This window comes from Coccinella septempunctata, chromosome 2 (assembly GCF_907165205.1).
Source record: "Coccinella septempunctata chromosome 2, icCocSept1.1, whole genome shotgun sequence".
In the NCBI taxonomy this organism is placed as follows: Eukaryota; Metazoa; Arthropoda; class Insecta; order Coleoptera; family Coccinellidae; genus Coccinella; species Coccinella septempunctata.
Genome location: NC_058190.1, coordinates 5,486,105 through 5,512,230, shown reverse-complemented (window position 1 = coordinate 5,512,230; position 26,126 = coordinate 5,486,105). Strand labels below are relative to the sequence as shown.

Sequence of the window (26,126 nt, the reverse complement as noted above, 5' to 3'; positions counted from 1 at the left end):
AGATGTGAAATAACATCCTTTTCCTAACCTATCCAACTGATCCTCAATTAATGGCAATGGAAAACGATCTTTAATAGTAATTCGGTTAAGTTCACGATAGTCGACGCGCATTCTGAGGGATGTATCCTTTTTTCTCACCAAAATATAGGCCGTATAATGTTGTTCGCCATCAAATCGTTTGTGATTTCACGAACAGCTTCCCTTTCGGTAGCGGATAGTCGATAAGGATTTTACGGGCGACTACCGTATCTTCTGATAGGCGTACCTGAAGACTCGCATTGTTGACCGCGCCTACTTTATTTCCAGTAGTTATCATGCCACTAAAATCTCGAAGAATAATTTGGAGATCATCTCGGTACTCAGCAGGTAATCTCAGTTATTTCAGAATCGAAACTCTCAGAAACCCGGTTAATTCCAGGCAACTCACTACGTACGATGCGCGATCCTTAATGATCCGTAATGGTAACAAGTCTCTGATCTTCGAAAATATTACGTCCAATCAAAACATCGTAATCATGACTCTTGGCAGATACAAAAACGTAAGTAACTGGAATATTCACATCAGAGATGTTTGTGAAACCAACAAATTTCTTTGTTGCTTCAATGGTTACATTAAAGTCATTTCAAAATTATATTACATCCGGTTACTTTATTTTGGAATAAATGAGTGTACTTGTCTGAAATAAGGGAAAGGTCGACCCCAGTATTAATTAAGGCCCAAAATTGATGACCATCGATGAAAAACTTTGTTGAGCCGGCAGGTTTCCCTGTGGAACACAATTTGATACTAGGACGTTTTTCGATGGCAGCTTTTGTAAAACAATATGAAATATTATGACCCTTCTTAGCACAAAAAGGACAACTTTCTTGATTTTGAGATGTACTAGGAACACCGAACACCTTGGTCACTAACTGGAAAACTTTTGTTACCTGATTGTCTTTAACACGACAATTTGCTCGAACATGTCCTATTTTACCACAGTGGTAACACTTCTTTGAAATTTTGGAACTGCTTCCTTTTTTGTCGGATAAAGGATATTTCCTTTTGAGAGGAGATTCATAATCAATCATTCGTTGCTGTCCATCGTTATATCGTGAAGGTTTGACGAAAGATGACAAGAAAACTAACAACTCGGAAATAGTGCGACAGTTAGCATTCATTGCGGCATTTCGTATCTCAAGCTCTGAAATTCCATGAACAATCAATTCTACTCGATCCCCTTCACTCCAGTTAGCGCGTAAATTTATTTAATAAAGTTGACTTCTAATGCACATAAGTTCCATAAGTGTTTAGACAAGCACTTGAGAATTTAACTGCCTCGTCCAACATACGGCCAAGATTCCTTTTCGGAGGAAATGCTTCGATGAAATCGATACAGAAAGTAGCCCCATCTCTGTTGTCGGGATTCCAACGTTCAAACCATCTTTTCGCTTCATTCAATAAAAATCGGCCAATCCTTGCCAAGGTTTGAACATCAGACCACCCTACTTCATGCTTAATAGTCTCAACATAACTCACCCATTTATTCGATTCATTAATTTTGAGTTTGAAATACGGTAAGTCTACCTGTTCACCAGATCTCTGCTATTGTAGAACTTTGACTAACGGACGTTTTCAATAACCTATCTATCCATCAAAACGGTGGATAGATAGATACTAGGGATAGACCAATCTGTCATCTTGTGCTTGTTTACGTTTCAATATTCTATCTGCAGAAAGCGATTCTTACTGGCCCCAGCGATCTATCCCTTCCTCTGAAATGAGGTCAGATAGACAACCAGAGATAGGAACTTTCATTATATATGCGCCTACCTGCGTTTCAAAGAAATTTGAAGTAAACCATGATTGTAAAAAGTATCTCCGGTAGTTCAGTTTTTTGATCTGTCGAGTTCGAGCAGTAAGGGGTAGAGATAAGCGTTGGAAATTGTTATCAGGGTGCATTTCAGTGGTGCTTTCTTGACAATTGAATTAATTGATTGTCTTGTAATTAACTTCGATTGATGAGTTTGATGAAGAAAGTGAATCGGAAAGAAAACTTTATACAAAAAGTTTATAAAGCACGAGTGGATTATACGATTGTTTTGAATAATTACGAGTTCACATATAGATTTCGACTGAGCAAAAGTGCTGTGAGGGAATTATTGGATTTAATCAATCCATATTTGAAGATGAAATCTTCAAGACAATTACTTTTCCAGGTGTATTGGAGTTTGAAGAGCAGATTTCCTGCATTGGCATTGAAGATGAGGTTGAAGCTTGAAAACATACAAGCTGTAATTATAGCTACAAGTGTACTTTATAATATCGCCAGATGTCACAATTTGGAAGAAGTTGATGCAGAAGTGCATATTCCAAATGATGAGATAAATATTGATGAGGAGATAATTCATTCACCATCGAGTGATGCAGCAGAGAGAAAAACCCTTGTATATAGTTGGTTTTCTACTCTATAATTCTATAATGTTCCCTTTGTCATAACTAGAAAGTTAATAAAATGTTTGAGCTAAATATTTTTGTTGTATCAGTGCTTGTTGGGATTTTTATGGCCGTTACTGTTGCTGATCGCTAGTAGTACGTGCCTTCGTGCAGTAGCAGCCTCGAACAAAAATCCAATAACAATAATATATTAAAGATACTGAATTTTGCGGCTATTTATAAAGCAACGTGTTATTGAATGCATTTTATTTCAACGAAATTGTAAAATGGTTTACTAAAAAGTTAACATTATTTACAACTTCTTAATTATTTTCTACTGGAAAATTTAACGAATTTTTCATTCTTTCATTTTCCATATTGGCCTTTTGTAATTCGGCTTTGAGCTATGCCACGAGTACATCTTTCTCCTCCATCTCTGCATCAACTCTCCTTTTTTTGCTGTCAAGTATTCTGCCACAGCTATGTCTCTCTTAATTTTAGCCTCCATTCTTTCGATTTCCAATTCCTGTTTTTTTTTTAACTATAAATCAAAATTTTTTGTGCATAAAGATAATAAAGTACTGCTTTATATGCATCAATATCTCTTTCATAATGGTCATGAATATAAAAAATACGAGCTTGTTTAATTCCACTTGCTCTATGCAAGAGGAATTTATTTTTCTTTATACTTGGTGTTGAAGGAGGCACTTGTATTTCAGAATTTTCCTCTGCTGCCGTAGCTTTATCTTCTTCTTCCTCTACTTGCTCCTGCATATTGGAAGTAGAGGGCACAACAGGAATTTCACAAAGGGCATCCCCACCAAAATTGGTGGGAAGTCCCTCGCATGTGGTCCCCAATAGAGACGCTACTTTATCTAAAACTTCATCTGGTGGAAGTAGTCCTTCCCACCTCCCGTCTGAAAAAGATTATTATCATATAAAACAAAAAACATATGATAATTGTCCAAAATATTTGTTAAGAAAATGATTATTTTCAATTCACTAACCTTAAAACGGCTATTCCTCATGTTTGCAGCATGTTTTCGGACACTCTTCCTCAAATTTTCCCACTTCAAGCGCAGTTGAATTAGATAAAAACGAAGAGAAGAAAACACTTGACCTATTTTCACAATTTTCAATTAAAATATTTGTTGACACGCGTCTTTCGGGTTTTATTCCATTTTCAAAACTGAATACATAAATACAGAAAGAACACAATCATATAATAATCAAATAGCACATGTTAAAATCGGAGACAGAAGATATTTCTAGGATTTCTAAAAGATCTAAACGTTTACCTTTATCTCCTTCAAGTAGAATTTTTAAATTATTAAAATCTATGAAGTGATTGAGAGTAATGCAGTTGTTGTGACTGTTACGAAAACTGACAGATTACGAATTTTAATTTTGAAGAAATTTATAATTACGTATTAAATTCGTGAAAAATGTGTGAAAAAATTGATTTAACACCACCAGAATTGAGAGAAATTGCGAATAATGCCTCAAATGAATTAATACCACAAAAAACCAAAGCCCTGTATGAAAAAGAATATGAAAATGTTTTATTAGCATATTTTGAACATTTGAGTAGGACATATCACAGTTCTACATTATGGAGAACTTATTCAATGCTACGCAGTATGCTCAATGTACCTACAACACAGCATTGATATTCCAAAATTTATTGAATTGCAATGCTTATTGAAAGGATTTTCTAAAGAATATGAACCGAAGAAATCAAAAGTTTTTGATTTCGAACAAATCAAAAAATTTTTGAAGAAGGCGTCAGATAATACTTATTTGGATTTGAAGTTAACAATAATATATAATCCTGTTCTATGTACACTTAATATCACATAACCATTTTCAGGTAGTATTAATCTGATATTGCAGAAGGGTAGATAGAGCTCTGCAATATGAAGGTTCAAGACATAGAATTCAAGGACGCTTGTATTTAAGTCACCATACCAAATACAAAAACTTATAGTCCCAGGCAATTTATCATTTCGGAACCATTCTGGTTGAGTCTTCTTAAAGAATACTATAAACTGAGACCATCACATACAAATCATAATCGTTTCTTTATAAATTTTAAGGCTGGAAAATGCGCAGTGCAACCTATTGGCATGAATAAGATAGGTGGAATGTCAAAACAAATTGCCAATTTCTTAAACTTGCCTGATCCAGAACTATATGTAGGCCATCGCTTCCGTAGAAGCTCAGCTTCCCATCTAGCCAACAGAGGAGAAGATTTGATGGCATTAAAAAGGCATGGAGGATGGAAGAGTTCAGCAGTTGCTGAAGGATATGTTGATGCGTCTCTCAAAAAAATTTGATATTTCAAAAACTCTTTCAACCAAACTCAACAAGAATGCTCCACTCCTCAATATGCCTTCTACTTCGGCAATAAATAATAATTAAGAATTCACAATTGGAAGACAGGAAATCAATATAACTTCCCAACATCTAATGCATGATAACAACCAGCCTTCCATTTCTTCATTATGTTTCAATCAAGCGCTATCCATGAATGAAACACATCACAACATACCAGGAATATCAACTTTAAATACTGTCTTGAACTGCAATATACCAGTTAAAATATTCAACAACTGCACAATTTCAAAAATTGAATGATCTAAGGATACTTGTTATGTAATTAACAATTCTTTTGATTTTGCATCATTGATTAAGTAATAAAGGCTTTAATCGGAGAAATGTACACTACACACATTCTCATAATTATCTTGTAGCACCAATGATACTTGATTCAGGATATAAATTGCTGCTCAATAGTCCTAAAAACATGTTGTGTATATATAAATATATGGTTGTATTCTGCTTTTCATCTGTAAGTTACAAATCTGTAGCGTACGATCGATCTGTCCGATTCACAGATTCGTAAATAATGCAATTCTGGAAATGTTCCTCTATCTTCTTTACAGTGTTATTTTTGAACTACTTATCGTGAATATTTGCGGATTCTTGTAAGCTACAGATCGATAAAAACGTTCAGAATTGCAATTTTCCTGTAGGCTTATGAAAAAGTTACAGATTTGCTTACAGATAAAAGCAGAATACCACCAATAACCACCTAACTTATAGATCAGACCTAAAACAGTTTCCAGATTATTCAAAATTAGCAAGAAGAAAATCTCTAGTACCTTATTTCTGAGCTCATTTCTTAATGAGAATAAAATTTTTCCTTTCAACAAACATTTCATTTCAAATTATATCATATCGACAATTGACGTGACGTGTGTTGATAGGATGGGAAGTCAGTGTTGACAACCACAAAACAAAAAATATAACTAAAAACAGTGCTGTAATGAGATTATTACAGCACTGTTTTTAGTATCGACTCATTAGGATACTGGAATAGAGAAAATAATTTTATTTATTCAAATTCTGCTTTGCGTTCTTCCGACATGAGTATAGATCTTTCAATTGAATGAACCACATATACTTCATTCACTTTTATTTTAGCAGTCGGTTGGCCATGGAAATTTGACACATTTCACTCTGTATAGTACGAAAATGTGGGGTTATGAAGCTTGTCAAAACATTTTTGGGTTTTAAATCAACGCTATGTTGTCCGTTCTACGTAAAAGTTTCTGCTTTTACGTATTTTATCACAATGTCGAATCTCTTCGGAAAATATGTGACTGACATAATTTAAAGATTAAACGAACTTACCTTAAGTGAAGTTTGATCTTAATTATATGAAGCGTCTCGTCCGAATAGATCATTTAACGTAGTATACCCAATTCTGTACGAAGTGATCACATATTCAAAGTAAGAAAAACTTGCATTTCTGTGGTTGACTGCCCACTCTATGGTGTAACCTCACATCTCTGGGGAGGCCAATTCTCCAAACCAGTATCTTCAAAGCTAGTTTATTGAACATTCATGTTGTAATTTCATATTAATTATAATTTGGGTTAGGGGGGGTGGGAATGATCTATTCGGACGAGACGCTTCATATAATTAAGATCAAACTTCACTTAAGGTAAGTTCGTTTAATCTTTAAATTATATTACGCGTCTCGTCCTCTAGATCATTTAACGTAGATGTTCAGAGCATATTACAACATGATTATCAAAAAAGTGGGGTTCTTCAACCAAATCCAACTAAAATACAAGTACACTCGTCACTGTAACGAGTAAATATGAATTCAGTTTTATTCAGAACAAAATTATGATTAAATCCAACTCTTTATACAATAGAAGGAAATTTGCATATACTGCACATTTAGCTCAAAACTGCTTCAGCTAGAGAGTCAGAAGAGCAGATGGGTCTATTATAGACCCTATTAAAAGTATCTGAAGCGGCTGTCCATCCTGCTGCTTTCCTTATGACATCTAAGGATACGCCTTTCCGTGAAGCTGCTGAAGTACTCGCATGTCTTGTACTGTCGGCACTAAAAATCCTTGTATCAAGGCCACTTTTCTGCAATGTGGATTTTATTCATCTGCTCAGAGTCTGGCTCGAGACTGGTGCATAGGGTCTCTTGAAGGAAATAAACAACCTTTGTGGTACATCTTAGTGGCTTTGTTCTCTCCAAATACGTCATGAGGGTCCTGGCAGGGCAAATGCTCGGTTTTTCATCGAAAAAGGGGATCAACAGTAATGGCTGACATTTTCCAGGGCCTGATGTTTTGATCCTGGTCGGAATCTTTATGGTGATCTGACTGTCACTCACCTCTACATTTTCAACCTCGATTGCAGCTAGTGTCTGGACTCGATGCGCTGTTATAATAGCCAATAATGTGACTAATTTGAGGGTTAATGCCTCCAATGCAATCTCCTCATTAGGAAAGAAAGGAGCCAAATAGTCAAGTACGATTTTTGGATCCCAAGTTATGTTGTACTTGGGTAAGGAAGGCCGGAGTCTATAAACTCCTCTTAAAAATCTTCGTAACCGGAAATCGGATCCTATCTCTGGTGAGATCAGAAGAGAGAGGGCCGACCTCATTGTGTTCAGTGCACTGTAAGAAGCACCTTTGTGAAATTGCTCCATTAAAAATTTCAAAATCTCGTTGATTGAATTCCTCAAATAGGAAATCTTTCGCGACTTACACCAGTTCCACCATAACTTGAGTCCGTGATTGTACTGACTAATGGAAGACTTTGACAAAGATGAAATAGCTGTCTCGATTGCCTCCTCCAGGTAGCCATTCTTCTTCAAACCCTCCCCGATAACAGCCCTGCAACCAGGGTAAGTTTCCTGTAAAGAGGATGTGGTTTCTTATCAATTCCAACAAGTAATTGAGGAGAGGGATTGAAGATCTCTCTTCTTATCAGAAGAGAGTTGAAAAGGGGATACCAGGGTTGCGTAGGCCACTCCGGTACCACTACGATTCCTTCTGCTCTTTCAATAATAATCTTCTGTAAAACCCGAGGTATCAGACAAAACGGTGGAAAAGCATAGAGTTTAAGGTCAGTCCAAGAAATCGTGAAAGCATCTATCGTCATAGCATCTGGATCTAAGTGCCAAGATATGAAACGCGAACACTTTTTATTATTTCTAGAGGCGAATAGATCTATCTCCGGATTCATTAATTTTTCTTGGATTGCCTTAAATGCATAATCAGCTAGTTCATATTCGGTATCAGGTATCAAACTACGTGATTGCTCATCCGCTTCCACATTATCAGCTGACGAGATATAAGATGCATGTAAAAAAATATTCCTATTTTCGCACCACTGCCAAATAACTCTCGTAAGCTTGTTCAAATGGCTATATTGTGCCCCCCCCCCATTCGGTTAATATATGAAATCGCTGTTGTATTATCAATACGTAACAATATATTGCAGTTTGTTAAATCTTTTGCAAAGCATTTAAGTCCAAATAAGGACGCTAAAAGTTCTAGGTAGTTAATATGGTGCAACCTCTCAACGTCATTCCAAAACCCATGGGTTTTGGTGCCGTTACACCATATTCCCCAACCACTTTGTGATGCATCACTGAAAATTTCTAATGAGTAACTGGGGGGCCTCAAGCTATTTGAACCAGAAACGTGAGTCTTCCACCATATTAAATCTGCTTCAATAGACTTTGGAATTATCATCTTATCTTCGTAAGATTGATTGGAAGCTTTCAATGATAGAAACTTTTCATGTTCCATAGACTTTGTGTACAACCAGCTATATTTAATAGCTGGACAAGCCGATACTAGCACTCCAACTGTTTTGGCAAATTCCCTTATTTTCCATTGAGCTCCGATTTTCATTTTATCAACTAAACTTACAATTCTCTCCTGTTTATCCTGAGGAAGACTAACGGTCATATTTAGGGAATTATAAATCAGACCTAAATATTTAACTTCATGGGATGGAGTCAACTTGCTCTTTTCCCAGTTGATAATAAAGCCTATTTTTTGAAGGAAATCGGTTGTGAATCTGATATTTTCCAAACACATCTCATGAGTATTGCCTATCAATAAAAAATCATCCAAGTATAAAACCGATAAAAAATTATTTCCACGTAAAAAGGAGAGAACTGGTTTCATTATCTTAGTGAAAACAAAAGGCGCTGTATTCAGACCAAAAGGCAAACACACATATTGATATAAAATTCCATTAAACATGAAGCGCAAATATTTTTGATCCTGTTCATGAACAGCTATCATATGATAAGCATCTGTGAGATCAACTGTTGCCAGAAAACAATGGGGAAATACTAATTTGGCCACTACTTTATGGTCCTCTAGTTTAAAATGTTTCGTTGAAATGTATTCATTCAGCGCTTTCAAATTAAGGATTAACCTAGTGGAGCCATTCGATTTCGGAATGACAAAAATGTTAGAAATAAATTGTCCCTTATGTAGTTTTCTAGCCAGATAGTTATATTCTTTTTTATCTGTCGCATTACGAGATCTCTGCCATCTTCCTCTCGCTTGTCGTTTTGCGGTAACCATTTCTCGAATATACAGAGGTAATTTCGTTTTTTCATCTTGTTTAGAGTTCGCTGTTGTGCTTTCCCAGGCTGCTTTCTGAATCATTTCTACAATAAATTTGGAGGCTTCTTCCAAATCTTGATGATCTTTGAGTTTGATGTCCAGTTTGATGTTGTCACTTAGGATTTGTTTAAATGAGTTCCAGTTTGTCTCATGTGTTGTGAGAGTAGGTTTATTCTTCCTGAATATAGGGGTTGTACTTAGGTTCAGTAAAATGGGCGAGTGATCTGATGATAGATCCGGTGTTGCTTCTGTTTGTAGGTGGCCATTTGCAAATCCTTTAGTGACGAAAAAGTCTAAAAGATCAGGGATTTTGTTTGGATCAGTCGGCCAATATGTTGGTGTTCCTGAAGAAACTGCTTCTAAATTTTTGTTCACTATGACCTTCAATAGATTGCGTCCTTTAGGAGTTATCAGTCGTGATCCCCAGTGAGTATGCTTGGCATTCCAGTCTCCTCCTACTATGAATTTTTGTGAATACAACATCTGGAAAGCTACGAAAAAGTACAAAAGACCTATAAAGCGGAATCCTCCGATCAGAAAACTAAATGGAGAATGGGCTAGCTCTGATGAGGATAAAATAACTCTATTCGCAACACACTTATCGCAAGTATTTACCCCAGATGAACCCCAACCAGGAATCAATGATGCAGAAGTTGAGTCATTCTTGGATGTTGCCTGTCAAATGTCGCCCCCTGTTAAACCATTCAAGCCCAAAGAAGTTTTTTATGAAATAAAGAGGTTGAAAAATAAGAAAGCTCCTGGATACGACCTGATAACAGCAGAAATTCTGAAACAACTGCCACAAAAAGCAATCATATACATCAATACTCTATTCAATCGAATGATGAGCCTATCTTACTTCCCCACAATCTGGAAATATGCAGAAATGATTATGATATCCAAACCGAACAAACCTGAACATGATGTGAAATCCTATAGACCCATAAGTCTCCTACCAATCCTAGGAAAACTGTTCGAGAAATTACTACTCAAAAGATTGAAGAAGGACATAAATATGAACGGACTCATACCCAATCATCAACTTGGTTTTAGGGAACACCACTCTGCAGCTCATCAAATACATCGTGTAGTGAACACTATTTCCACAAGCCTAGAAGAGAACAAATATTGTACTGCTGTATTCTTGGATTCATCTCAAGCTTTCGATAAAGTATGGCATAAAGGACTTTTATACAAACTGAAGAAACTACTCACTCAACCATATTACCTAATCTTGAAATCCTATCTTACGGATCGATACTTCGCCGTAAGATATGGTGATGCTATATCAAGCCCAACTGAAATAAAAGCAGGAGTTCCACAAGGAAGTATATTGGGTCTACTGCTCTATTTGATCTATACATCCGACGTACCAGAAAATCCAAATACAACACTAGCTTCATTTGCAGACGATATAGCAACGCTTACATCTCACGAAAATGCTGATGTGGCCTCCAAACACCTTCAAGAACATCTGACAGAATTAGGACAATGGTATCGAAAATGAAGACTTACTATCAATGAAACGAAGTCAGTACAAGTTACCTTCACCAATAAAAGAAGTATCTGCCCTCCTGTACAAATCCATGATACTCAAGTACCAGTGAAAACAGAAGCAAAATATCTTGGTATTCATCTAGACCAACGCCTCACTTGGAAACCACACATCCTAGCCAAAAAAACACAAATAAACATGAAAATCAGACAAATGTATTGGCTCATAGGAAGAAAATCCAAATTATCACTTCAGAATAAGATACTGGTCTACAAGGCGATAATTAAACCGATCTGGACATATGGCATACAATTTTGGGGATGTGCTAAAAGATCCAATATTCAAATAATACAGAGACTCCAATCCAAAATACTACGCTCGATAACAGATGCGCCGAGGTATGTATCTAACTACATTATCCATAACGATCTAATGATACCATTTATCGATGACGAAATCAAAAAACGCGCAGCAAAGTACCATCAGAACCTTGAAGGACATGCAAACATCCTCATAGACCAACTGGCACGAGATCCCTACAACATAAGAAGACTACAAAGAACTTGGCCAACTGACTTTAGTTAAAGTTTTGTACAGGAGTATCAATATTGTTTGATAACTTCTTCATGTCAATTAATAGTTCAACATATTTACTTAATACTTAAGAATAGTAGATTGTAAATTTCAATAAAGAGTTATAAAAAAAAATAAATTGTCCCTGCACAGGTGAACATTTGCTTATTACTCCCTTTTTTAAAAGATGGACAATATGTTCTTCCACCTGCCCCCTTTCCTTAGAAGACCAGTTAGGCTCCTTAGGAACATTAATCTGTTCCGGGGTTTGCACAAAAGGTATCTTATAGCCTTCCAGCCAGGATAAAATTAAAGGGTCCTTCGTGACCTTAATCCAGCTGTTTTTAAAAAACTTTAAGCGACCTGCCTGACACTTTACCTCTATGGTTTCTTCCAGGTTGAGCGCTGCTGCTGCTGCTGGTTGGTTGCATGGTAACGCCTCTTGCCCTGGTACTCGTTCTTCTTCCGATGCACTGACTGTCTGCCCCTTGGATATATCGGCACTGCAGGGGGCAGACTGCGTTCAAAGGCTTACGCCCTTTTGTGGTTGTTTGTTTCGTCGGTTTCTTAGGAATTTTGAGGTCCTCAGACGCCTTCTCTAGGGCCTTGGTCTCTCTAATTTTTTCACCAAGATTTTTCCCATACAGATACCCATCCAGTGCAGTCGAACTGAGTGCCTCCTTTAACTTGTCGTTGATTCCTGGATGAATCAGTCCTCTACGTAGCGAAGATTCCTCAAAATGAACCGCCGTTAGTATTCTGCCTGCATCGCTCAGGCGCTCAATGAGCCTGGTGTTCAGGGATTCTTCCTCAACGGCTTCATTCAGAGCCTGAGCGATTGCCTTTATGGCAGCTCCGATCTGGTTTTGGGATTTCTGCACCCTCTGATCTCTTTTCCTCGCCAGCTCATTGATGGCCACATTTACCTCCGGATTCAGCTGTGGAGCTTCAATCCAAGGGCAATTTTCAACTGGAGGGTATTTTTTGGCTATCTCCATAACCTTGTCCTCTGGTAAACCAGATCGAAGGATATCTCCCCACTGGTCCGCAATTGTTTGGTGAATCTTTGGCGATGTTTTCTTCTGGGGTATTTGCTCATACCCCAGAATTCCCAGAATACTGGCATCCAATACATTAAATATCTTTCTCGCCATCCTCTTCAGGTATCGCTATATACTCGATCTCATTTTCCGCTTGACCTGTACAACAAGAACATATTTATGTTAATACACCATACAAAATGGCTGTAGTTAAGAACCAATAGTAATAGTCCTGATCGTTATCCTCTCAGGACAATTTCATGATACGTAACTCAACCTTAAAGGCTATGATATCATTTCTCTCAGAAGTGTATCAAGTTACAACAAGTCTACCATTACTTGGTAGGAATTCTCTCAGGACCTATCAAGTTATGGAAGTAATCCTCTCAGGACACTTCCATATTAAGTAACTCAACCGTGAAGGCTTTGAAAACACATCTCTCAGAAGTGAATCAAGTTACAATAAATCAACCATTACTTGATGAGAATCCTCTGAGGGCCTACCAAGTTATAGAAGTGATCCTCTCAGGACACTTCCATATTAAACAACTCAACCATAAAGGCTCTGACATCATTTCTCTCAGAAACGTATCAAGTTGTAAAGCGGCAGTTGTAGGCCATTAGATTAGAAGTCCTCTTAGGAGTCTTTCATATTATGAATTTCAACTTACTCTGAGTTGTGCTATCCCTCCTATTAACAGTTAAGTTTAAGGGTTGAGATGGAAATTCACCACGTGTACCTTAATCGGGATCAGTCTGTGCCAGTAAGGAATATGAGGGGCTTCTAGATTCTTCTCGCTCCCGACGACGACGTCTCCTTTCCTTCTTGAGTCGTTTGACTTCCCTCTCTAGTTTTCTGATACGAGCCCCCTCGTCTTCAGATGAGTTTGAGCTCGACGTCGATGTCGAAGAATGGCGTCTCTTTGTTCGTCCCATTTTCTAAAATAACACTTTTTGGATATGTTCACACTTTCGCACATAAACGAATAATGGTTTGGAGAATTGGCCTCCCCAGAGATGTGAGGTTACACCATAGAGTGGGCAGTCAACCACAGAAATGCAAGTTTTTCTTACTTTGAATATGTGATCACTTCGTACAGAATTGGGTATACTACGTTAAATGATCTAGAGGACGAGACGCGTAATATAATTGAAGTTTATACAAAATGTTTGTAGGCATACTAGGCATACCAAATCCAGTTATTTGCATGGAAAATACAAGAAATCAGTATAATATCATAATATGCACTAGCTTGAGGAGAGTTAATGTTCGTTATCTTCTTTGGCTTACATCATTTGTAGATTTCAAAAATATTATCCCGAAGATGAAATCTATATGATGCAGTGGTTGGCAATGGGCATCTCTCGAAGGAATTAACAGATAATTACAAGAATGTTAAATTCTTCAACAAAGATCATCTTGCATCAATATAAGTAAAAGGAATAGAAGGAAGTTTCAAGTCAAGATGAACTTCACCTTTGAACCAAAATTTCACATGAATAAACAAGTAACAGGGCAACTTGCGCGTATTTGTGGCTGTTCATCTTAATGCATTGATATAATAATAATAATTAGGTATTTATTGGTACCTTAAGACATTTACAACGTATAGGACAAGTCGAATAAAAAATAGAAAAATCAATTTTCGGGAACTTATTCTACGATGACATTCATCTAAAATCCTGTAACTTTTCGTATTAATTCACTCAAACATAAAATTCTCAAATGCCACCACTTTTTTGGTCTCTCAATAGAAGGAAATTCTTTGTCATACTCTTCATTCACAATCTTTCTGATTGTGGAAATATTCAGCTGAAATATAATTCGTTTAGATTCAAATGAAACATTATATAAATTCTGTTACATTGAATATGTTCGCTACCGTCTGACGTATTGTGGATTTTATAATATCAGGGTATAACTACTTGAATGAGCGGACCTGAATTCTAAATAGCACTTCCTGAAACCCTGTCTATTTTTTCAATCACTTTCGGCATTTTCGGAATAAAAATTGATATAAGTTGTGGCAACTGCGTTATGACATTAACGACATTTCATGAGTGCCAACCTAACTTTGTTCTAGTTACAAAAACTTGAGGAAATTATTTCATGGCCAACCGACTGCTAAAATAAATTTGAATGAAGTATACATAATCTCTTTCACAATTAGTAATTTCATTTCGTTCCTCCTCAAATTTGACTTTTTGATTTCAGGAGTCACAAATTGAGCAATATGTCCAGAAACTACAGCGATTTCGGCCACTCAACATTCAGTGCCGCAGTTAGAGAGGATAGCTTTGAATATGAGTACGGACCGTCTCGCAGAGCGGTTCAGCACCCAGTTGCATCTCAGAAGCCTAGAGGACGAGGAAAGAAACAACCACCGTCAGGACGCAGATATCAAGAGAAGCGCGTTCAGCAAGGGCGTAGAGCAAATAACCTCATAACAGAAGCCGATCTCGCCGATGAGCTCAAACAAAAGCTCTTTCAAGGAGTAAAGGACGAGCGGACGGCAAGGGAGCGTCTTGAAACTGTAAACATTATGAAGGCAATCACGCTTCCTATCACAACCAGGTCTATGGGTCTAGGATCGGCACACATTTTCTACAGTTTGTATGGGTTTAGGAATATGAAAGATATTCCAGCAAGAGGATCGATCTACCAGATGTATCGAGTAGCGTTAGCTATTCTTGAGGTTAAAGTGACAATTTGTCAGAGAAGTATAACAGCTATACAAAAGCATGAGGATGACTTTGCTCCTCTCGTTAGAAACGAAGAGTTGATCTCGGCTGTCAAGGGTGTTACCATTCTGCCCGATCAAATTACGAATGCGATACGCGCTCTGGGTAAAGTTAAGGTGTGGGACAGCTTGTATGTTCCAAACCTTGCCAGGGACCAACGTACCCACCATAATTTATTAATTCCTCAAGCGGAGAATGTCCGTTATTCTAACCTTAGAGAAACCGTGGTGGCCCTGCAGAACATTAACACACCCGTCGAGTATAGACGACGATTCTATAGGAACAACCCCATACCTGGCGCGATATGGAAGGGAGTAGATAATCCCTCGTCAGATGACAATCCTATTTTAGACAATGCAAATGAAATTATGCCGGAGGACTACGGCTTGAATGAATTCAACGACGATCTCCAGCATATGCACGCGAAGATAAATTACTTAGCACGGAAGGTCCCTAAATATTTTACAGGTGCCGTCAATTTTGATTCCGACGGTACGAAGGCCATGCTGGTGTGTAATGCACAAGATACGTTACGCCTGCCAGATAGAGGCGCGCATGAACCATTGAATGAGTATTACGCTCGGTTGAGACCAACGGGCGATATAGATGAATATTATAATTTAGAAGGATTGACGTCAGTAGAGCAGATTGATGGTTGCCTCTCCCTACTTGGCGAAGTTCCAACCACACCAGCCCTAGAGTACCCGATATTCTTTACTAGGAACTCACGGAATTGCTGCCAAGTTAGCAGCCTGAAATACCGAGCCACGTATGATAGGAAGTACACTTAGTACTGAATGCCTGCGCCTGGAAACCGGAGGTTAAATATAGTTGAAATGTCTAGAGGTTAGAGGAGACCCGCACCCCACACCTGACACCATGTTTTATATTCATTTATCTTATGAATGTACCATCTGCTGAAAACGCACCAATATCTCCGATATTCCAGTGGTTTTATGGGAAACTAGCTGACCCGGCAAACCTAGTTTTGCCATTTAAATTATTTCTAGGGTAGATAATAATAAAGCAAAAGGAAAAGTCTTTTAAGCACTTCTGTTTTGTGGAACCATTTATTTAATCATCCGGTGACATGTTTCGGCTAATCGCCATTATCAAACCAAGGGACTCTGAAATACCGATTGAGGTTTTAGTTGGAAAACTGCTAACAAAGAAACAAACAAAAAAACAAAATAAATAACCTACAATGCAAAACTTACGATTTTAGGTTCCAAAGTCATACGGTAAAAAACATATCAGTCAAAAGGTAAAAGCCAAAAAGTACACATAAAATCGGATCTAGATCAAGTGAGCATATAAAATGAAAGATATGACAGATAAACAAAACACAAACGGAAGACGTAAAACTACATTCGCGCAGACAGGTTCCTGCTCTTCTTCTCTTAAGCGAGAACAGTGGCGTCGGCAGAGAGAATCAATATAAGAGTTTTTAAGTGTCCTTTATGTTGTTCGTCAACATCGAATTCAACGCTTTGTATTCTGTACTCTTGAGGTGTTTGTAAATTTCCACTTCTTCTAGAATTTCTTGTCTGTGGTTGAATTCGCAGTGATGAATTAGATGGGTGTTCTCCTCTAAATCAAACTTGTGTTTTTCTTCTCTTAAATGACAACCAAAAATTGATTTGTCATTATTTGGGTTATTTGCACTAGCCAGATGTTCTTTGGTCCTTGTTCTAATGGATCTGCCGCTTCTCCCCACATAAACGACATTACAACCTGGTTCACCACATTCCAATCTATAAACGCCCGGCTTGTCCAACATTTCTAAAATTCAACACAATGGTTTCAACTTCAACTCATTTTTACAGTGATTATGATCACTTAATTTATTTAAATTTTCAGAATTCGTATTGTTCAAAACATAATCATGGTCAATGACTTGACTGAAAACATTTTCACTGCTCCCTTCGTTTCTAATCCCAGTTTTTAAATTTCTTACATTAACTAGATTGAGATCAAGCCACCAAAATTTTCCATCGTAACATCCAGTCTTAACAATTTTGTTAGTTTTATTTCGATTAAATATGCCTTGTTTATTGAGATCAACTTTAGCACCCTTATTAATTTTCTTTCGTAATGGTCAGATTTTTATTGTACAAAACATTTTTCAACTCAATATGTTCATTATTTCCAATTTGTGTGTAAATTGCACCTTTGTATTTCACTTCCGGAGTCTGCCTTGAGCCTATATTAGCCTTAGTACATAGAACAACAGGAAGGAGCCTTTCCACGCGAATACAAGGAAAGGAAGTGAGACCGAAGTGCACCAAATTATGACTCATTGTTTTGTTTTGATATAGGTGTCAAACGTGAAGCTTTTATCAAATTCATATCAAATTGTTATTTTTAGGATATTTTTCGAGTCAAACTGTGTTGGATTTTGTAGAGTTGAGTGAAATTAAGTTGTGAAGTGAATTCTGAACTATTTTACCTAAAGAAATTATTAAAATAAGATATTTTTGTGGTAAGGAACTTTTTCCAGAAAATGGTCAGTTGTGTAGCTTGTGGCTATTCAAAAACACCAAAGAAAAACAATTCCGGTGTAACATTTCACAGGTAGGTTTTATTCATACTGTATTAACGTCTTTTTTTGAATATTAAAATGGTATTCCTGTTTATGTATTTTGACGTTATCGTGAACAAACCATGGGCGTAGTTGACATTAGATAATAAGGATTTCAATTGAACAAACTGGGTTTGGTAGATTCAATTTTCAAGAATATTTTGAAAGCAGGAATGACAAACTGTTATGATTTCTGAAATTAATTAGTCTCAATATTATTGTTTCAGATTTCCTAAGGATGAAAGACTCATTGTCTCCCTATGTACAAGCTGTGATTGTTTATATTGCTGGTTTTGTTTCTTTTAAAATTGGACAGAAACTGAAATGTAAACAGTGTGTTGCACAGTTATTTGGAGTTAAGGAGGATTTCCTAAACTCCTTGATTGCAACAAAATCAAAGGGTGGTTTGAGTTACCCAAGTAATGGAGTCATTGCAATATGCCAGACTGCAGAAAAATTTTTAAGAAGCCAATCATATTCAAATAAAAAAATTAACCGTGAAGAAGTTTCACTTAAAGTAATGAAATATTTTATTGGAAAAAGTGTGTTTGATGAAATGATTTTTCATGATTTTTCCCCATTAGAGAGTCATGAAACTCTTTTAATTAAAAGTATTTCAAATTGTTATTTAAACACGAGGTTGAATTATATTTGTAAAAATACTGTAAATGAAGATAGAATAAGGAATTGGTATAATAGATTGATTCTCTTTAAAAACCAATAAACATTAAAAGTGACGTTCTATATATTCTTTTTAAATAGATAAATATACAAAATTTATTTATTTCTCAGTATTCACAAGTACAAAGAGAAAAACAAATACATTTTTCCTACTCACATCTTTCGAGATTTAAATTCCTATGTTTCACTAGAGTATTCCCAAAATATTTTTTTTCTTTCCACTCAATAATAGAAAGCTTTCGAAAAATAAAAAATGCGATCTGAAATTAGCCAAAATTACGTTGGACAGTAATTGAGATTATTTATGCCCTACGCCGCTGCTAAACCGGAAATATGGATTCCGCCATATGTGCACCAAATTCGGTCACACCAAAATGAACAATATGCTCCTTCCTGTTGTTCTATGTTCTAAGATATTAGCCCCTTTAATTTCAATTGATTTATCAACTTTTTATTTCACTTGTCATATGCTCACTTGCTCCTGAATCTGCCCGAAATCTTATTTTACCTTCATCATTTTCAAATTCATACATACCTTCGAAATTCAAAGCGTCTGCATCTACTTCTTCAGCAAAGTTACCTTCTAGGTCATCTTCCATGTCCTCTACCGCAGCGATCTTTGAGTATGTATAAATAATTAATTCTAAACGCTGCGATTTAGATTGTTCATATAGCCACATAAAACAATTTTTTTTTTAGCTGTGATTAGAAAAAGAAGGACTAGTAATGGTTCAATTGTAACAAATTCCTCTAAGAAGTCGTAGAAATGTTTGGAAACTTTGCTGAACAAGAAAAATATAACTATTAAAGCATTGCAACAACGTTGCAGGAGACTGAAAAATAAAGTAGAGGACTTGAAGGATCTTGTTAAACATCTGAAAAAGAAGAACTTCATATCAGAAGAAGTTGTAGAAAGTATTTTTGTAATTATAACGAACTAAGAAATAGTTCAAAATTTAATATGTTTTAATAATTTAATTAATTAATTTAATAATAAGTTGAATTCCTTCATTCAAAAACACTATTGATCAAATCGTCATATTTATTAAGACAAAATAATGATTATAATACATATAATTATGAGATAAAATACAAAAATTTCCATTTTATAGTGTCTATATACATAAAAAAAAATTATAAGTAATATACATTCTAATAAAAAATTAATAAACTCATTTCAAAATCTATATACATTTTTTCTACCACTCCTATTCATTTTCCTGAAATCCACTATCCTGATTTCATAGAATATGGAGGAAGAGGTCCATTAACTTTCACTAAACCTGCAGTAAATCTTCCCTTTCAATATAAGAGAGTGTACCTGTGCCTTTTCAAGATATAATAAAAGGAAGAATAAAAAATAAGAAGTTGAGGAAACAAAAAACATACTCGGAAGAAATGAGGAAGTTTGCACTCACACTGCAGTTTTATTCCTGAAAAATCTACAGCATGGTTCAAATAAAAGTTCCTGAAAATTTCATCTTTTTGGCGTGAAGGGAAAAGAAATAGCTGAAAATTCAAGACGAAAAACAGTTTTTTGTGAATAACTCAGAAAATATTCATTTTAGGGCAAGGGTGTGATGCATACACTCACATTATTTTTCAACGTAGATTCAATATCTGCCATAAAAAAATGGGGTTCTAATTTGAAAAAATTGATTTTTCACGATTTTGTCATCCCTAACTTTGAAAGCGATTTTTTCACCCCTTGTATCATGAATCGCGATTTCGATTTTTGAAGTGGATACATCAATCTTACATCTTGAAAAATCGCAAAAATGAAAATTTTCCATCCATAACCTCGAAGTTATTCTTGTTTTAGCGGAGCTCTATTTTCGATTTTTTTTTTCGAATTTTCCCGCTCAGAGAGAATTTTCCAACCAAAACTGAAAAATGTTACATAAAAATAACTTGAAATTTTCTAAGGAATCTATTTCTGCAATAAAAAAATGACAAGAACGCAAGTACAGGGTGGGCAAAATTCGTTGTCTACTGAAGGAATCTCGAGAACTATAGCAGCTAGAAGAAAACGGATGACACATTCTCGAGTTCTTTTTTCCTTTCTATTCCAAATCTGAAAACAGATCCAGCCTAACGGTCATAGATTTTGAGTTATGAACGAAAATTGAGAAATTGTCATTTTCAATGAAGCTGAATAACTCGCTTATTTGAACTCGTATTCGAAATCCGTTGTTACATTCTACAGGCACATTTTTATGAGGAATTCAAATATGATACTAACCGTCTGTTCCGATATTCCTGATAGTACTGGCCAGTGCATTGCAATATCGGAACACTTGACACTCTTGACAGTGACAGTTACTGATGATTTTCGGAACGAATAAGTTACTGGTCAGCAACGGCTGTTCTCCGAGAACAATTCATTTGGTGCATTTGTTTGTCTATGATTTGGTGTAACCAAAAAAAAAAAAAAGATTCTCTGTAATCTTTGGGTGTAACATAACCTATCAAAGGAGAAGTTGTTGTTGTTTGTCACATATTACAGAGTAGTGTTGTTTGTTGCTGAAATTTTCTTGGTTTGCTGAATGCTCTAACGATGGCTGAAAATACGATTATAGAGGAAATTTTGACCGATAGTGATTCTGATTCAGAAAATACAGATTGCTCAACTTCCACGAGCTCTAGTGTATCACTGGAGGATGAGATTAATTTAAATATAATTTCAGAGCACAAGGTTCGCGGTCCCATTGACAAAATACCGAGAATAGAGGGCTACATTAAAAATGTAATTGGACATTATACACCGGAGATTTTTAAACAACATTTCAGGTAAGTTTAAAAGTTCAGGGAATTCAGTCCTTAATGAAGTAATACTTGCAGGGTGTCACCAGACACATATCAGTATTTGGTAGATTGTTTGAGGGAGACAGTAAGGCATCCAGATGATCCAGGAAGATATCAAACTCCCTTAGAACATCAGGTACTGTTTGCCCTGTGGTTTTTTGCTACACCAGACTGCTATAGGTAGGTGAATTCATACAATTATTAGAATTATGTGTTTATTGATCAATTTCATCTGTAGGTCTGTATGTGAAAAATTTAATATGGGTAAAGCTACTGGTTTCCGAATAATAAGAAGGGTAGTGAAGGGTATATGCGAACTGGCTCCAAATTTTATAAATTGGCCTACCAACAGAAGTGATGCAGCAGTCATTTGGGATGGATTTAGGGAAAAAGGACCTATTCCAAAAGTTGTTGGAGCAATAGATGGTTGCCATATTAATATTACCAAGCCATCTGAAGATGGGAATTCCTTCATTAATAGGCATCACAATTTCTCAATTCAATTACAGGTAAACATGATTATAAATTATCACAAACCTATTCTGTGTAAGTTCTCATTACTCAGAGCATTCACAAACGTACGTTTTCTTACTCAAAGTATGCTATCTGAGCATACTCTTACTTTACTCTCGGAGTAAGTTTGTGAAAGTAACCCTATGGCCTTTGAAACACAACAAGCCTAAATGACAGAGTGAATGCACTGTTGATAGTCTTTGATTTTATAATGTACTTTTCATATATTTCATATTAGGCAGTTTGTGATCATGAGTGCAAATTTACTCATGTATATATTGGAAACTGTGGCTCTGTCCACGACCAGCGAGTTTTGAGATTGTCAGAGATATCTGAATACTTCAATAACCGATTTTCGAAATGGGTGGAGGCCAGGCCCCTGAGAAGAGCAACCGCAAAGGGTGTGTACCAGGCTTTATATGAGGATGTAATCCTGAAGTTTGGATGCCCGAAAACCGTGATCAGTGATAATGGTTCACAATATGATTGTGCCGATTGTTGTTCAAGGGAAGTCTGCGAGACCTTGGGATCCGACACCGTTTAGCACCAGTTTATTCTCCCCAATGTAACCCCGTAGAAAGAGTCAACCGTACCCTCAAAACAATGATAGCCCAGTTCTGTGAAAAGGATCAGCGTACCTGGGATGAGCATCTGAAGGAATTGACATTCGCAATAAACTCTGCAAGGCAGGAGTCGACCGGATACACCCCAGCATTCCTGAATTTTGGCAGGGAGATGCGTTCACTGAACGCCAAGTATCTAACCGAGATGGCCAACCGGGATGAAAAGGAACACACCAAACCAGACACCGAACCAGATACCGAACCGCAAGTTGCTTTGCATGCAAATAAATTAAACCGTTTCACCGAAACTTATGAGTTTGTCAGACCTAGATTGGCACGAGCTTTCTCCCAGCAGAGCCACTACTACAATCTACGTCGGAGGGACTGGCGATGTCGAGTAGGAGATCAAGTATACCGAAGGGAACATCCCTTGTCTTCCGCGATGGAGGGAATTGCAGCCAAGTTGGCTCCGAAATACTCCGGACCGTATACCGTTATAAACGTAGTATCTCCTGTGGTGTATGACATCAAGGATGGCAGTGGTAAGATTATCCGACACATTCACATCAAGGATCTGAAGTCCTTCCTTGGAGAGGGACCGTCTGAAATGTAAAAAACCGTTACTAACAAAAAAAAACCGATTGACCTAACAGGGTACCGATAAAACCGTTATTTACTGTTTGATTAACGTGTGACATTTTCAGGATGAAACGTTACTCGATGGGCCGACCGTTGACATTTAGGGAACCGACACCACCGTCCGGACCGCCTTCTCCAGCAAGTGTTGGGTCGACGCTCAGCCTGTCGGCAGACTGGGAGGTGCCGCCGGAAAGAAAAAGAGACGCCGGGACCAGCACAGAACCGCCAGCCACCAGGACCGTGGGTGCCGGTGGATTCCACGTCTACCTGGGGTTGGGCCCCCGAAGCTGTTGGCGGTGTGGCAACGAAGGCCACCGAAGAGAACACTGCAGAGGGGAGCGGCTGAAATTCTGCTCTAGGTGTGGCTGCGTGGGTGTCCTATCACGGGATTGCTGTGTCCGAACCACCGGCCGTGACCGAAGACCTCCCTCAACCCCCGTCAGCCAGCGAGGAACCCCGAGCCGGAGCGGATCCTCAGGAAGCAGGGCAGAGGCCGCACTCCCGGATCTCCGGTTGAGGCCCGCCGGACCGACGCCTGAACCGACGCCTGCACCGACGCCTATACCGATACCGTCCAAACCGTCGCCGACCCCACCGAAAAAGAAGTTTTCCATAGAGAGTTTTTCCGAGTAGCGAGGGGATATTTCTTCGCGGCCCTGGAAGGTGAAGAGAAAAAACAGAGAGAATCGTTGATGAGAGTTGAACGAGTGAGGTGTGTAGAAAAGTGAAAACCGTGCTTACTAGACAAAAAGGAAAATCTAAGGCAAGTGATATTTAAAATTATTACCGCTTCATTGCACCTTTATGGAATAATATTCTCTCTAGACTTGTGCTTGGCTGAAAACCGTGATCTAACCATTTCCTGCTGTATATAGCTTTCCGTTACCGTAGGGTAGCATTTGGGTCCCAGGAGGACGTTGGGCCCCCCCTGATTTCTCCGATTCCTGAATATTTGACCGTTTCATCCCGATTTCCAACCGTTTGAATTATGGTTATAGGTTAGATTCGCCGAGCATAGAGTTGGGATTCCATAACCGTCAAATACCCTCACCGCCGGACTCTCTGACCGCTGTTTGACAGTCAGCCAGCTTGAGGTCACCGAGAGAGAGAGACCGAAGGACACCGGATCATAGACAAACCACCGAGACAGAGATAGAGGGCGTACCCCGGTGAACTGGTGTTTTTAAATTTTGACCTGACTGAATCCCGTTTATTATTTTTAAAACCGTTCGTACTTTTCATTCAATTGTGTCTTGCCTTAGTTGAAATATTTTTCCGAAACCGCGCATGTTTCTTTACACTTATTTTAATTGAGACTTGACTTACTTCCGTATATTTTTCCGAAACCGTGCATGTTTCTTTGCACTTAGTTTAATTGAAACTTGACTTACTTCCGTATATTTTTCCGAAACCGTGCATGTTTCTTTACACTCAGTTTAGTTGAGACTTGACTTACTTCCGTATATTTCCGAAACCGTCCATTTTCCTGAAGTGAAATTTTGCCAGCCGTCCTGAGCCGACCAGACACAGCCGTTGACGTCCACGATTTAGTGTACCTGTCTATTTTCTTTTGTGTACAGTTTATTTCAATAGAAATAAATAGTTGAATATTTATTTTTGTTGCCAATTATTTTGCCAGTGAAAGTCTATTTATTAAATCAGTTTTATCTAAGAGTTTAGTTAGAAGAGGTAAGTACTCTTTCTGACGCCTAAAGACCGTTGAAAAGCAGACAGAAGACGCCCTAGTCTTCATCGATACCCTTCTCCACTGATACTCAAGTCTACCCGGGCTCTCCAATTCTTTGGGGATTCTGTGAGAGACGTGGGGTTTGACTGATTGCCCCACTGGCGCCCGAGCAACCGTAAGGAGCGTCCAGGGTGAGAGAAAAAGTCTATCACAGTAGGCGTTTGAGTGGTGCATTTTATGCCTTGAAGCGACTTAGAGCATTGCTCCCCCTCGAGTCAATACTGAGTATATACTATTCACTTGTCTACTCTCATTTAAATTATAACACGGTCTAGTGGGGTGCGTCGTCTGGGAGTGGTTCTGTTTTTGTTGCCCAGAAAAGAATAATTCGCCTTATCTTCGGTCTGAAACCCCTGGAGTCCTGTAGACCATTTTTTAAAAAACATAAAATATTAAGTTTTCCATGTATTTATATTTTAAACTGCCTGATTTACACGAGGAAGAATATTCATTCTCATAAAAAGTGTTGCCAATTTCATGAATATAATACTAGGCAAAAAGAAACCATTTGCATTCCAGCTCATAGAACGAGCAAATTTGAGTATTCTCCTATGTATAGTGGCATAAAATTCTACAATCATCTGCCTGATAGACTTAAAACGTTGAAGTTTTCGAGCTTCAAGAAAGAAATCAAAAAACTTCTTTTAGAACAGTGGTTTTATAGTAAAAGCGAATATTTAAATTCAGTTCTAGAGTGATATCACAGTAGGTAGTTTTTGATGTTTTTTTTTTTTGTACTGGCATAATTCGGCGATATCTTGGGTGTAAATCGTTATCATTTATATATATATATATATATATATATATATATATATATATATATATATATATATATATTCTTTTTTTTTCCTTTTTCTGTATCCTCTGAGGATGATTAATTGGTGTCTAATGCTATTTATGTTGACTCTTCATAAACATGTACAATGTCTCAAAGGATTCAATGAAATTATTATTATTATTATCGATATCATAGGTAATAGTGGCAATGAAATTTTTTGCGTCTGGAAGCTATCAAATGGATATTGGAGCAAGTGTTTGGGTAGGAGTCAGTCAATCTTCTGTTAACAGATCCATTGAAGAGGTTTCTGCTGCTCCAAATTTCAACGAAATTTTCAATGAATATGTCAAATTTCCTTTTACAATCAGAGAGTGTGAAATTCTTCGTGAAAAGCAAGTTCATCGTAAGTTGATACAAAGCATTCTATTTTTACACATATAGATTATAATTTGTAGATTCCCGAAAAAATGTATCGATAATTATTATTTTACAGTTTCAATCAAAAATTTGGGTTCCTAGGGTGATAGGAGTAATTGATTGTACCCATGTACCTGTATGTGAACAGTAAAAAAAAACCATTCCTTGAACGTA

The 26,126-nt window shown here is 37.2% G+C and overlaps 3 protein-coding genes across 5 annotated transcripts in view; 2 read left to right on the top strand and 1 right to left on the bottom strand.

Moving 5' to 3' along the window:
- The window catches only part of LOC123308102, a 131,906-nt gene extending 115,884 nt beyond the window's left edge, over positions 1-16,022 (top strand). For both annotated transcript variants that reach the window (XM_044890646.1, XM_044890645.1), the window contains exon 4: positions 14,702-16,022. In XM_044890646.1, the coding sequence (XP_044746581.1) occupies positions 14,721-16,019 (1,299 nt within the window). In that variant the 5' untranslated portion in view covers positions 14,702-14,720 and the 3' untranslated portion in view covers positions 16,020-16,022. The remainder of the gene's footprint in view (positions 1-14,701) is intronic.
- On the bottom strand, positions 6,852-11,959 carry LOC123306285. Its single transcript, XM_044888191.1, has 2 exons — positions 11,826-11,959; positions 6,852-7,643 (listed from the first exon to the last, which is right to left on the bottom strand). Exon 2 carries the CDS (start codon positions 7,434-7,436, stop codon positions 6,852-6,854), a length of 585 nt encoding a protein of 194 aa, XP_044744126.1. The 5' UTR covers positions 7,437-7,643; positions 11,826-11,959.
- Positions 16,023-20,675: 4,653 nt separating the features above from the next.
- Positions 20,676-23,573, top strand: LOC123307675. Of its 2 annotated transcripts, none has more exons than XM_044890078.1 (4): positions 20,676-21,280; positions 21,332-21,475; positions 21,534-21,804; positions 23,076-23,573. In XM_044890078.1, the coding sequence occupies exons 1-4, from the start codon at positions 21,048-21,050 to the stop codon at positions 23,112-23,114; spliced, it is 687 nt and encodes a 228-aa protein (XP_044746013.1). In that variant the 5' UTR covers positions 20,676-21,047; the 3' UTR covers positions 23,115-23,573. The 2 variants fall into 2 exon arrangements, with proteins under 2 accessions (XP_044746013.1, XP_044746012.1); XM_044890077.1 differs by lacking the exon at positions 23,076-23,573 and adding an exon at positions 22,047-22,360.
- The last annotated feature ends 2,553 nt before the right edge of the window (positions 23,574-26,126 follow it).

Bases quoted from the DNA above. Each gene is read 5' to 3' on its own strand.
- LOC123306285 (XM_044888191.1), bottom strand. From the start codon at position 7,436: ATGGAGCAATTTCACAAAGGTGCTTCTTACAGTGCACTGAACACAATG.
- LOC123307675 (XM_044890077.1), top strand. From the start codon at position 21,048: ATGGCTGAAAATACGATTATAGAGGAAATTTTGACCGATAGTGATTCT. The intron at 21,281-21,331 runs GTAAGTTTAAAA...TAATACTTGCAG, and splicing joins ATTTTTAAACAACATTTCAG to GGTGTCACCAGACACATATC. The intron at 21,476-21,533 runs GTAGGTGAATTC...TTTCATCTGTAG, and splicing joins GCTACACCAGACTGCTATAG to GTCTGTATGTGAAAAATTTA.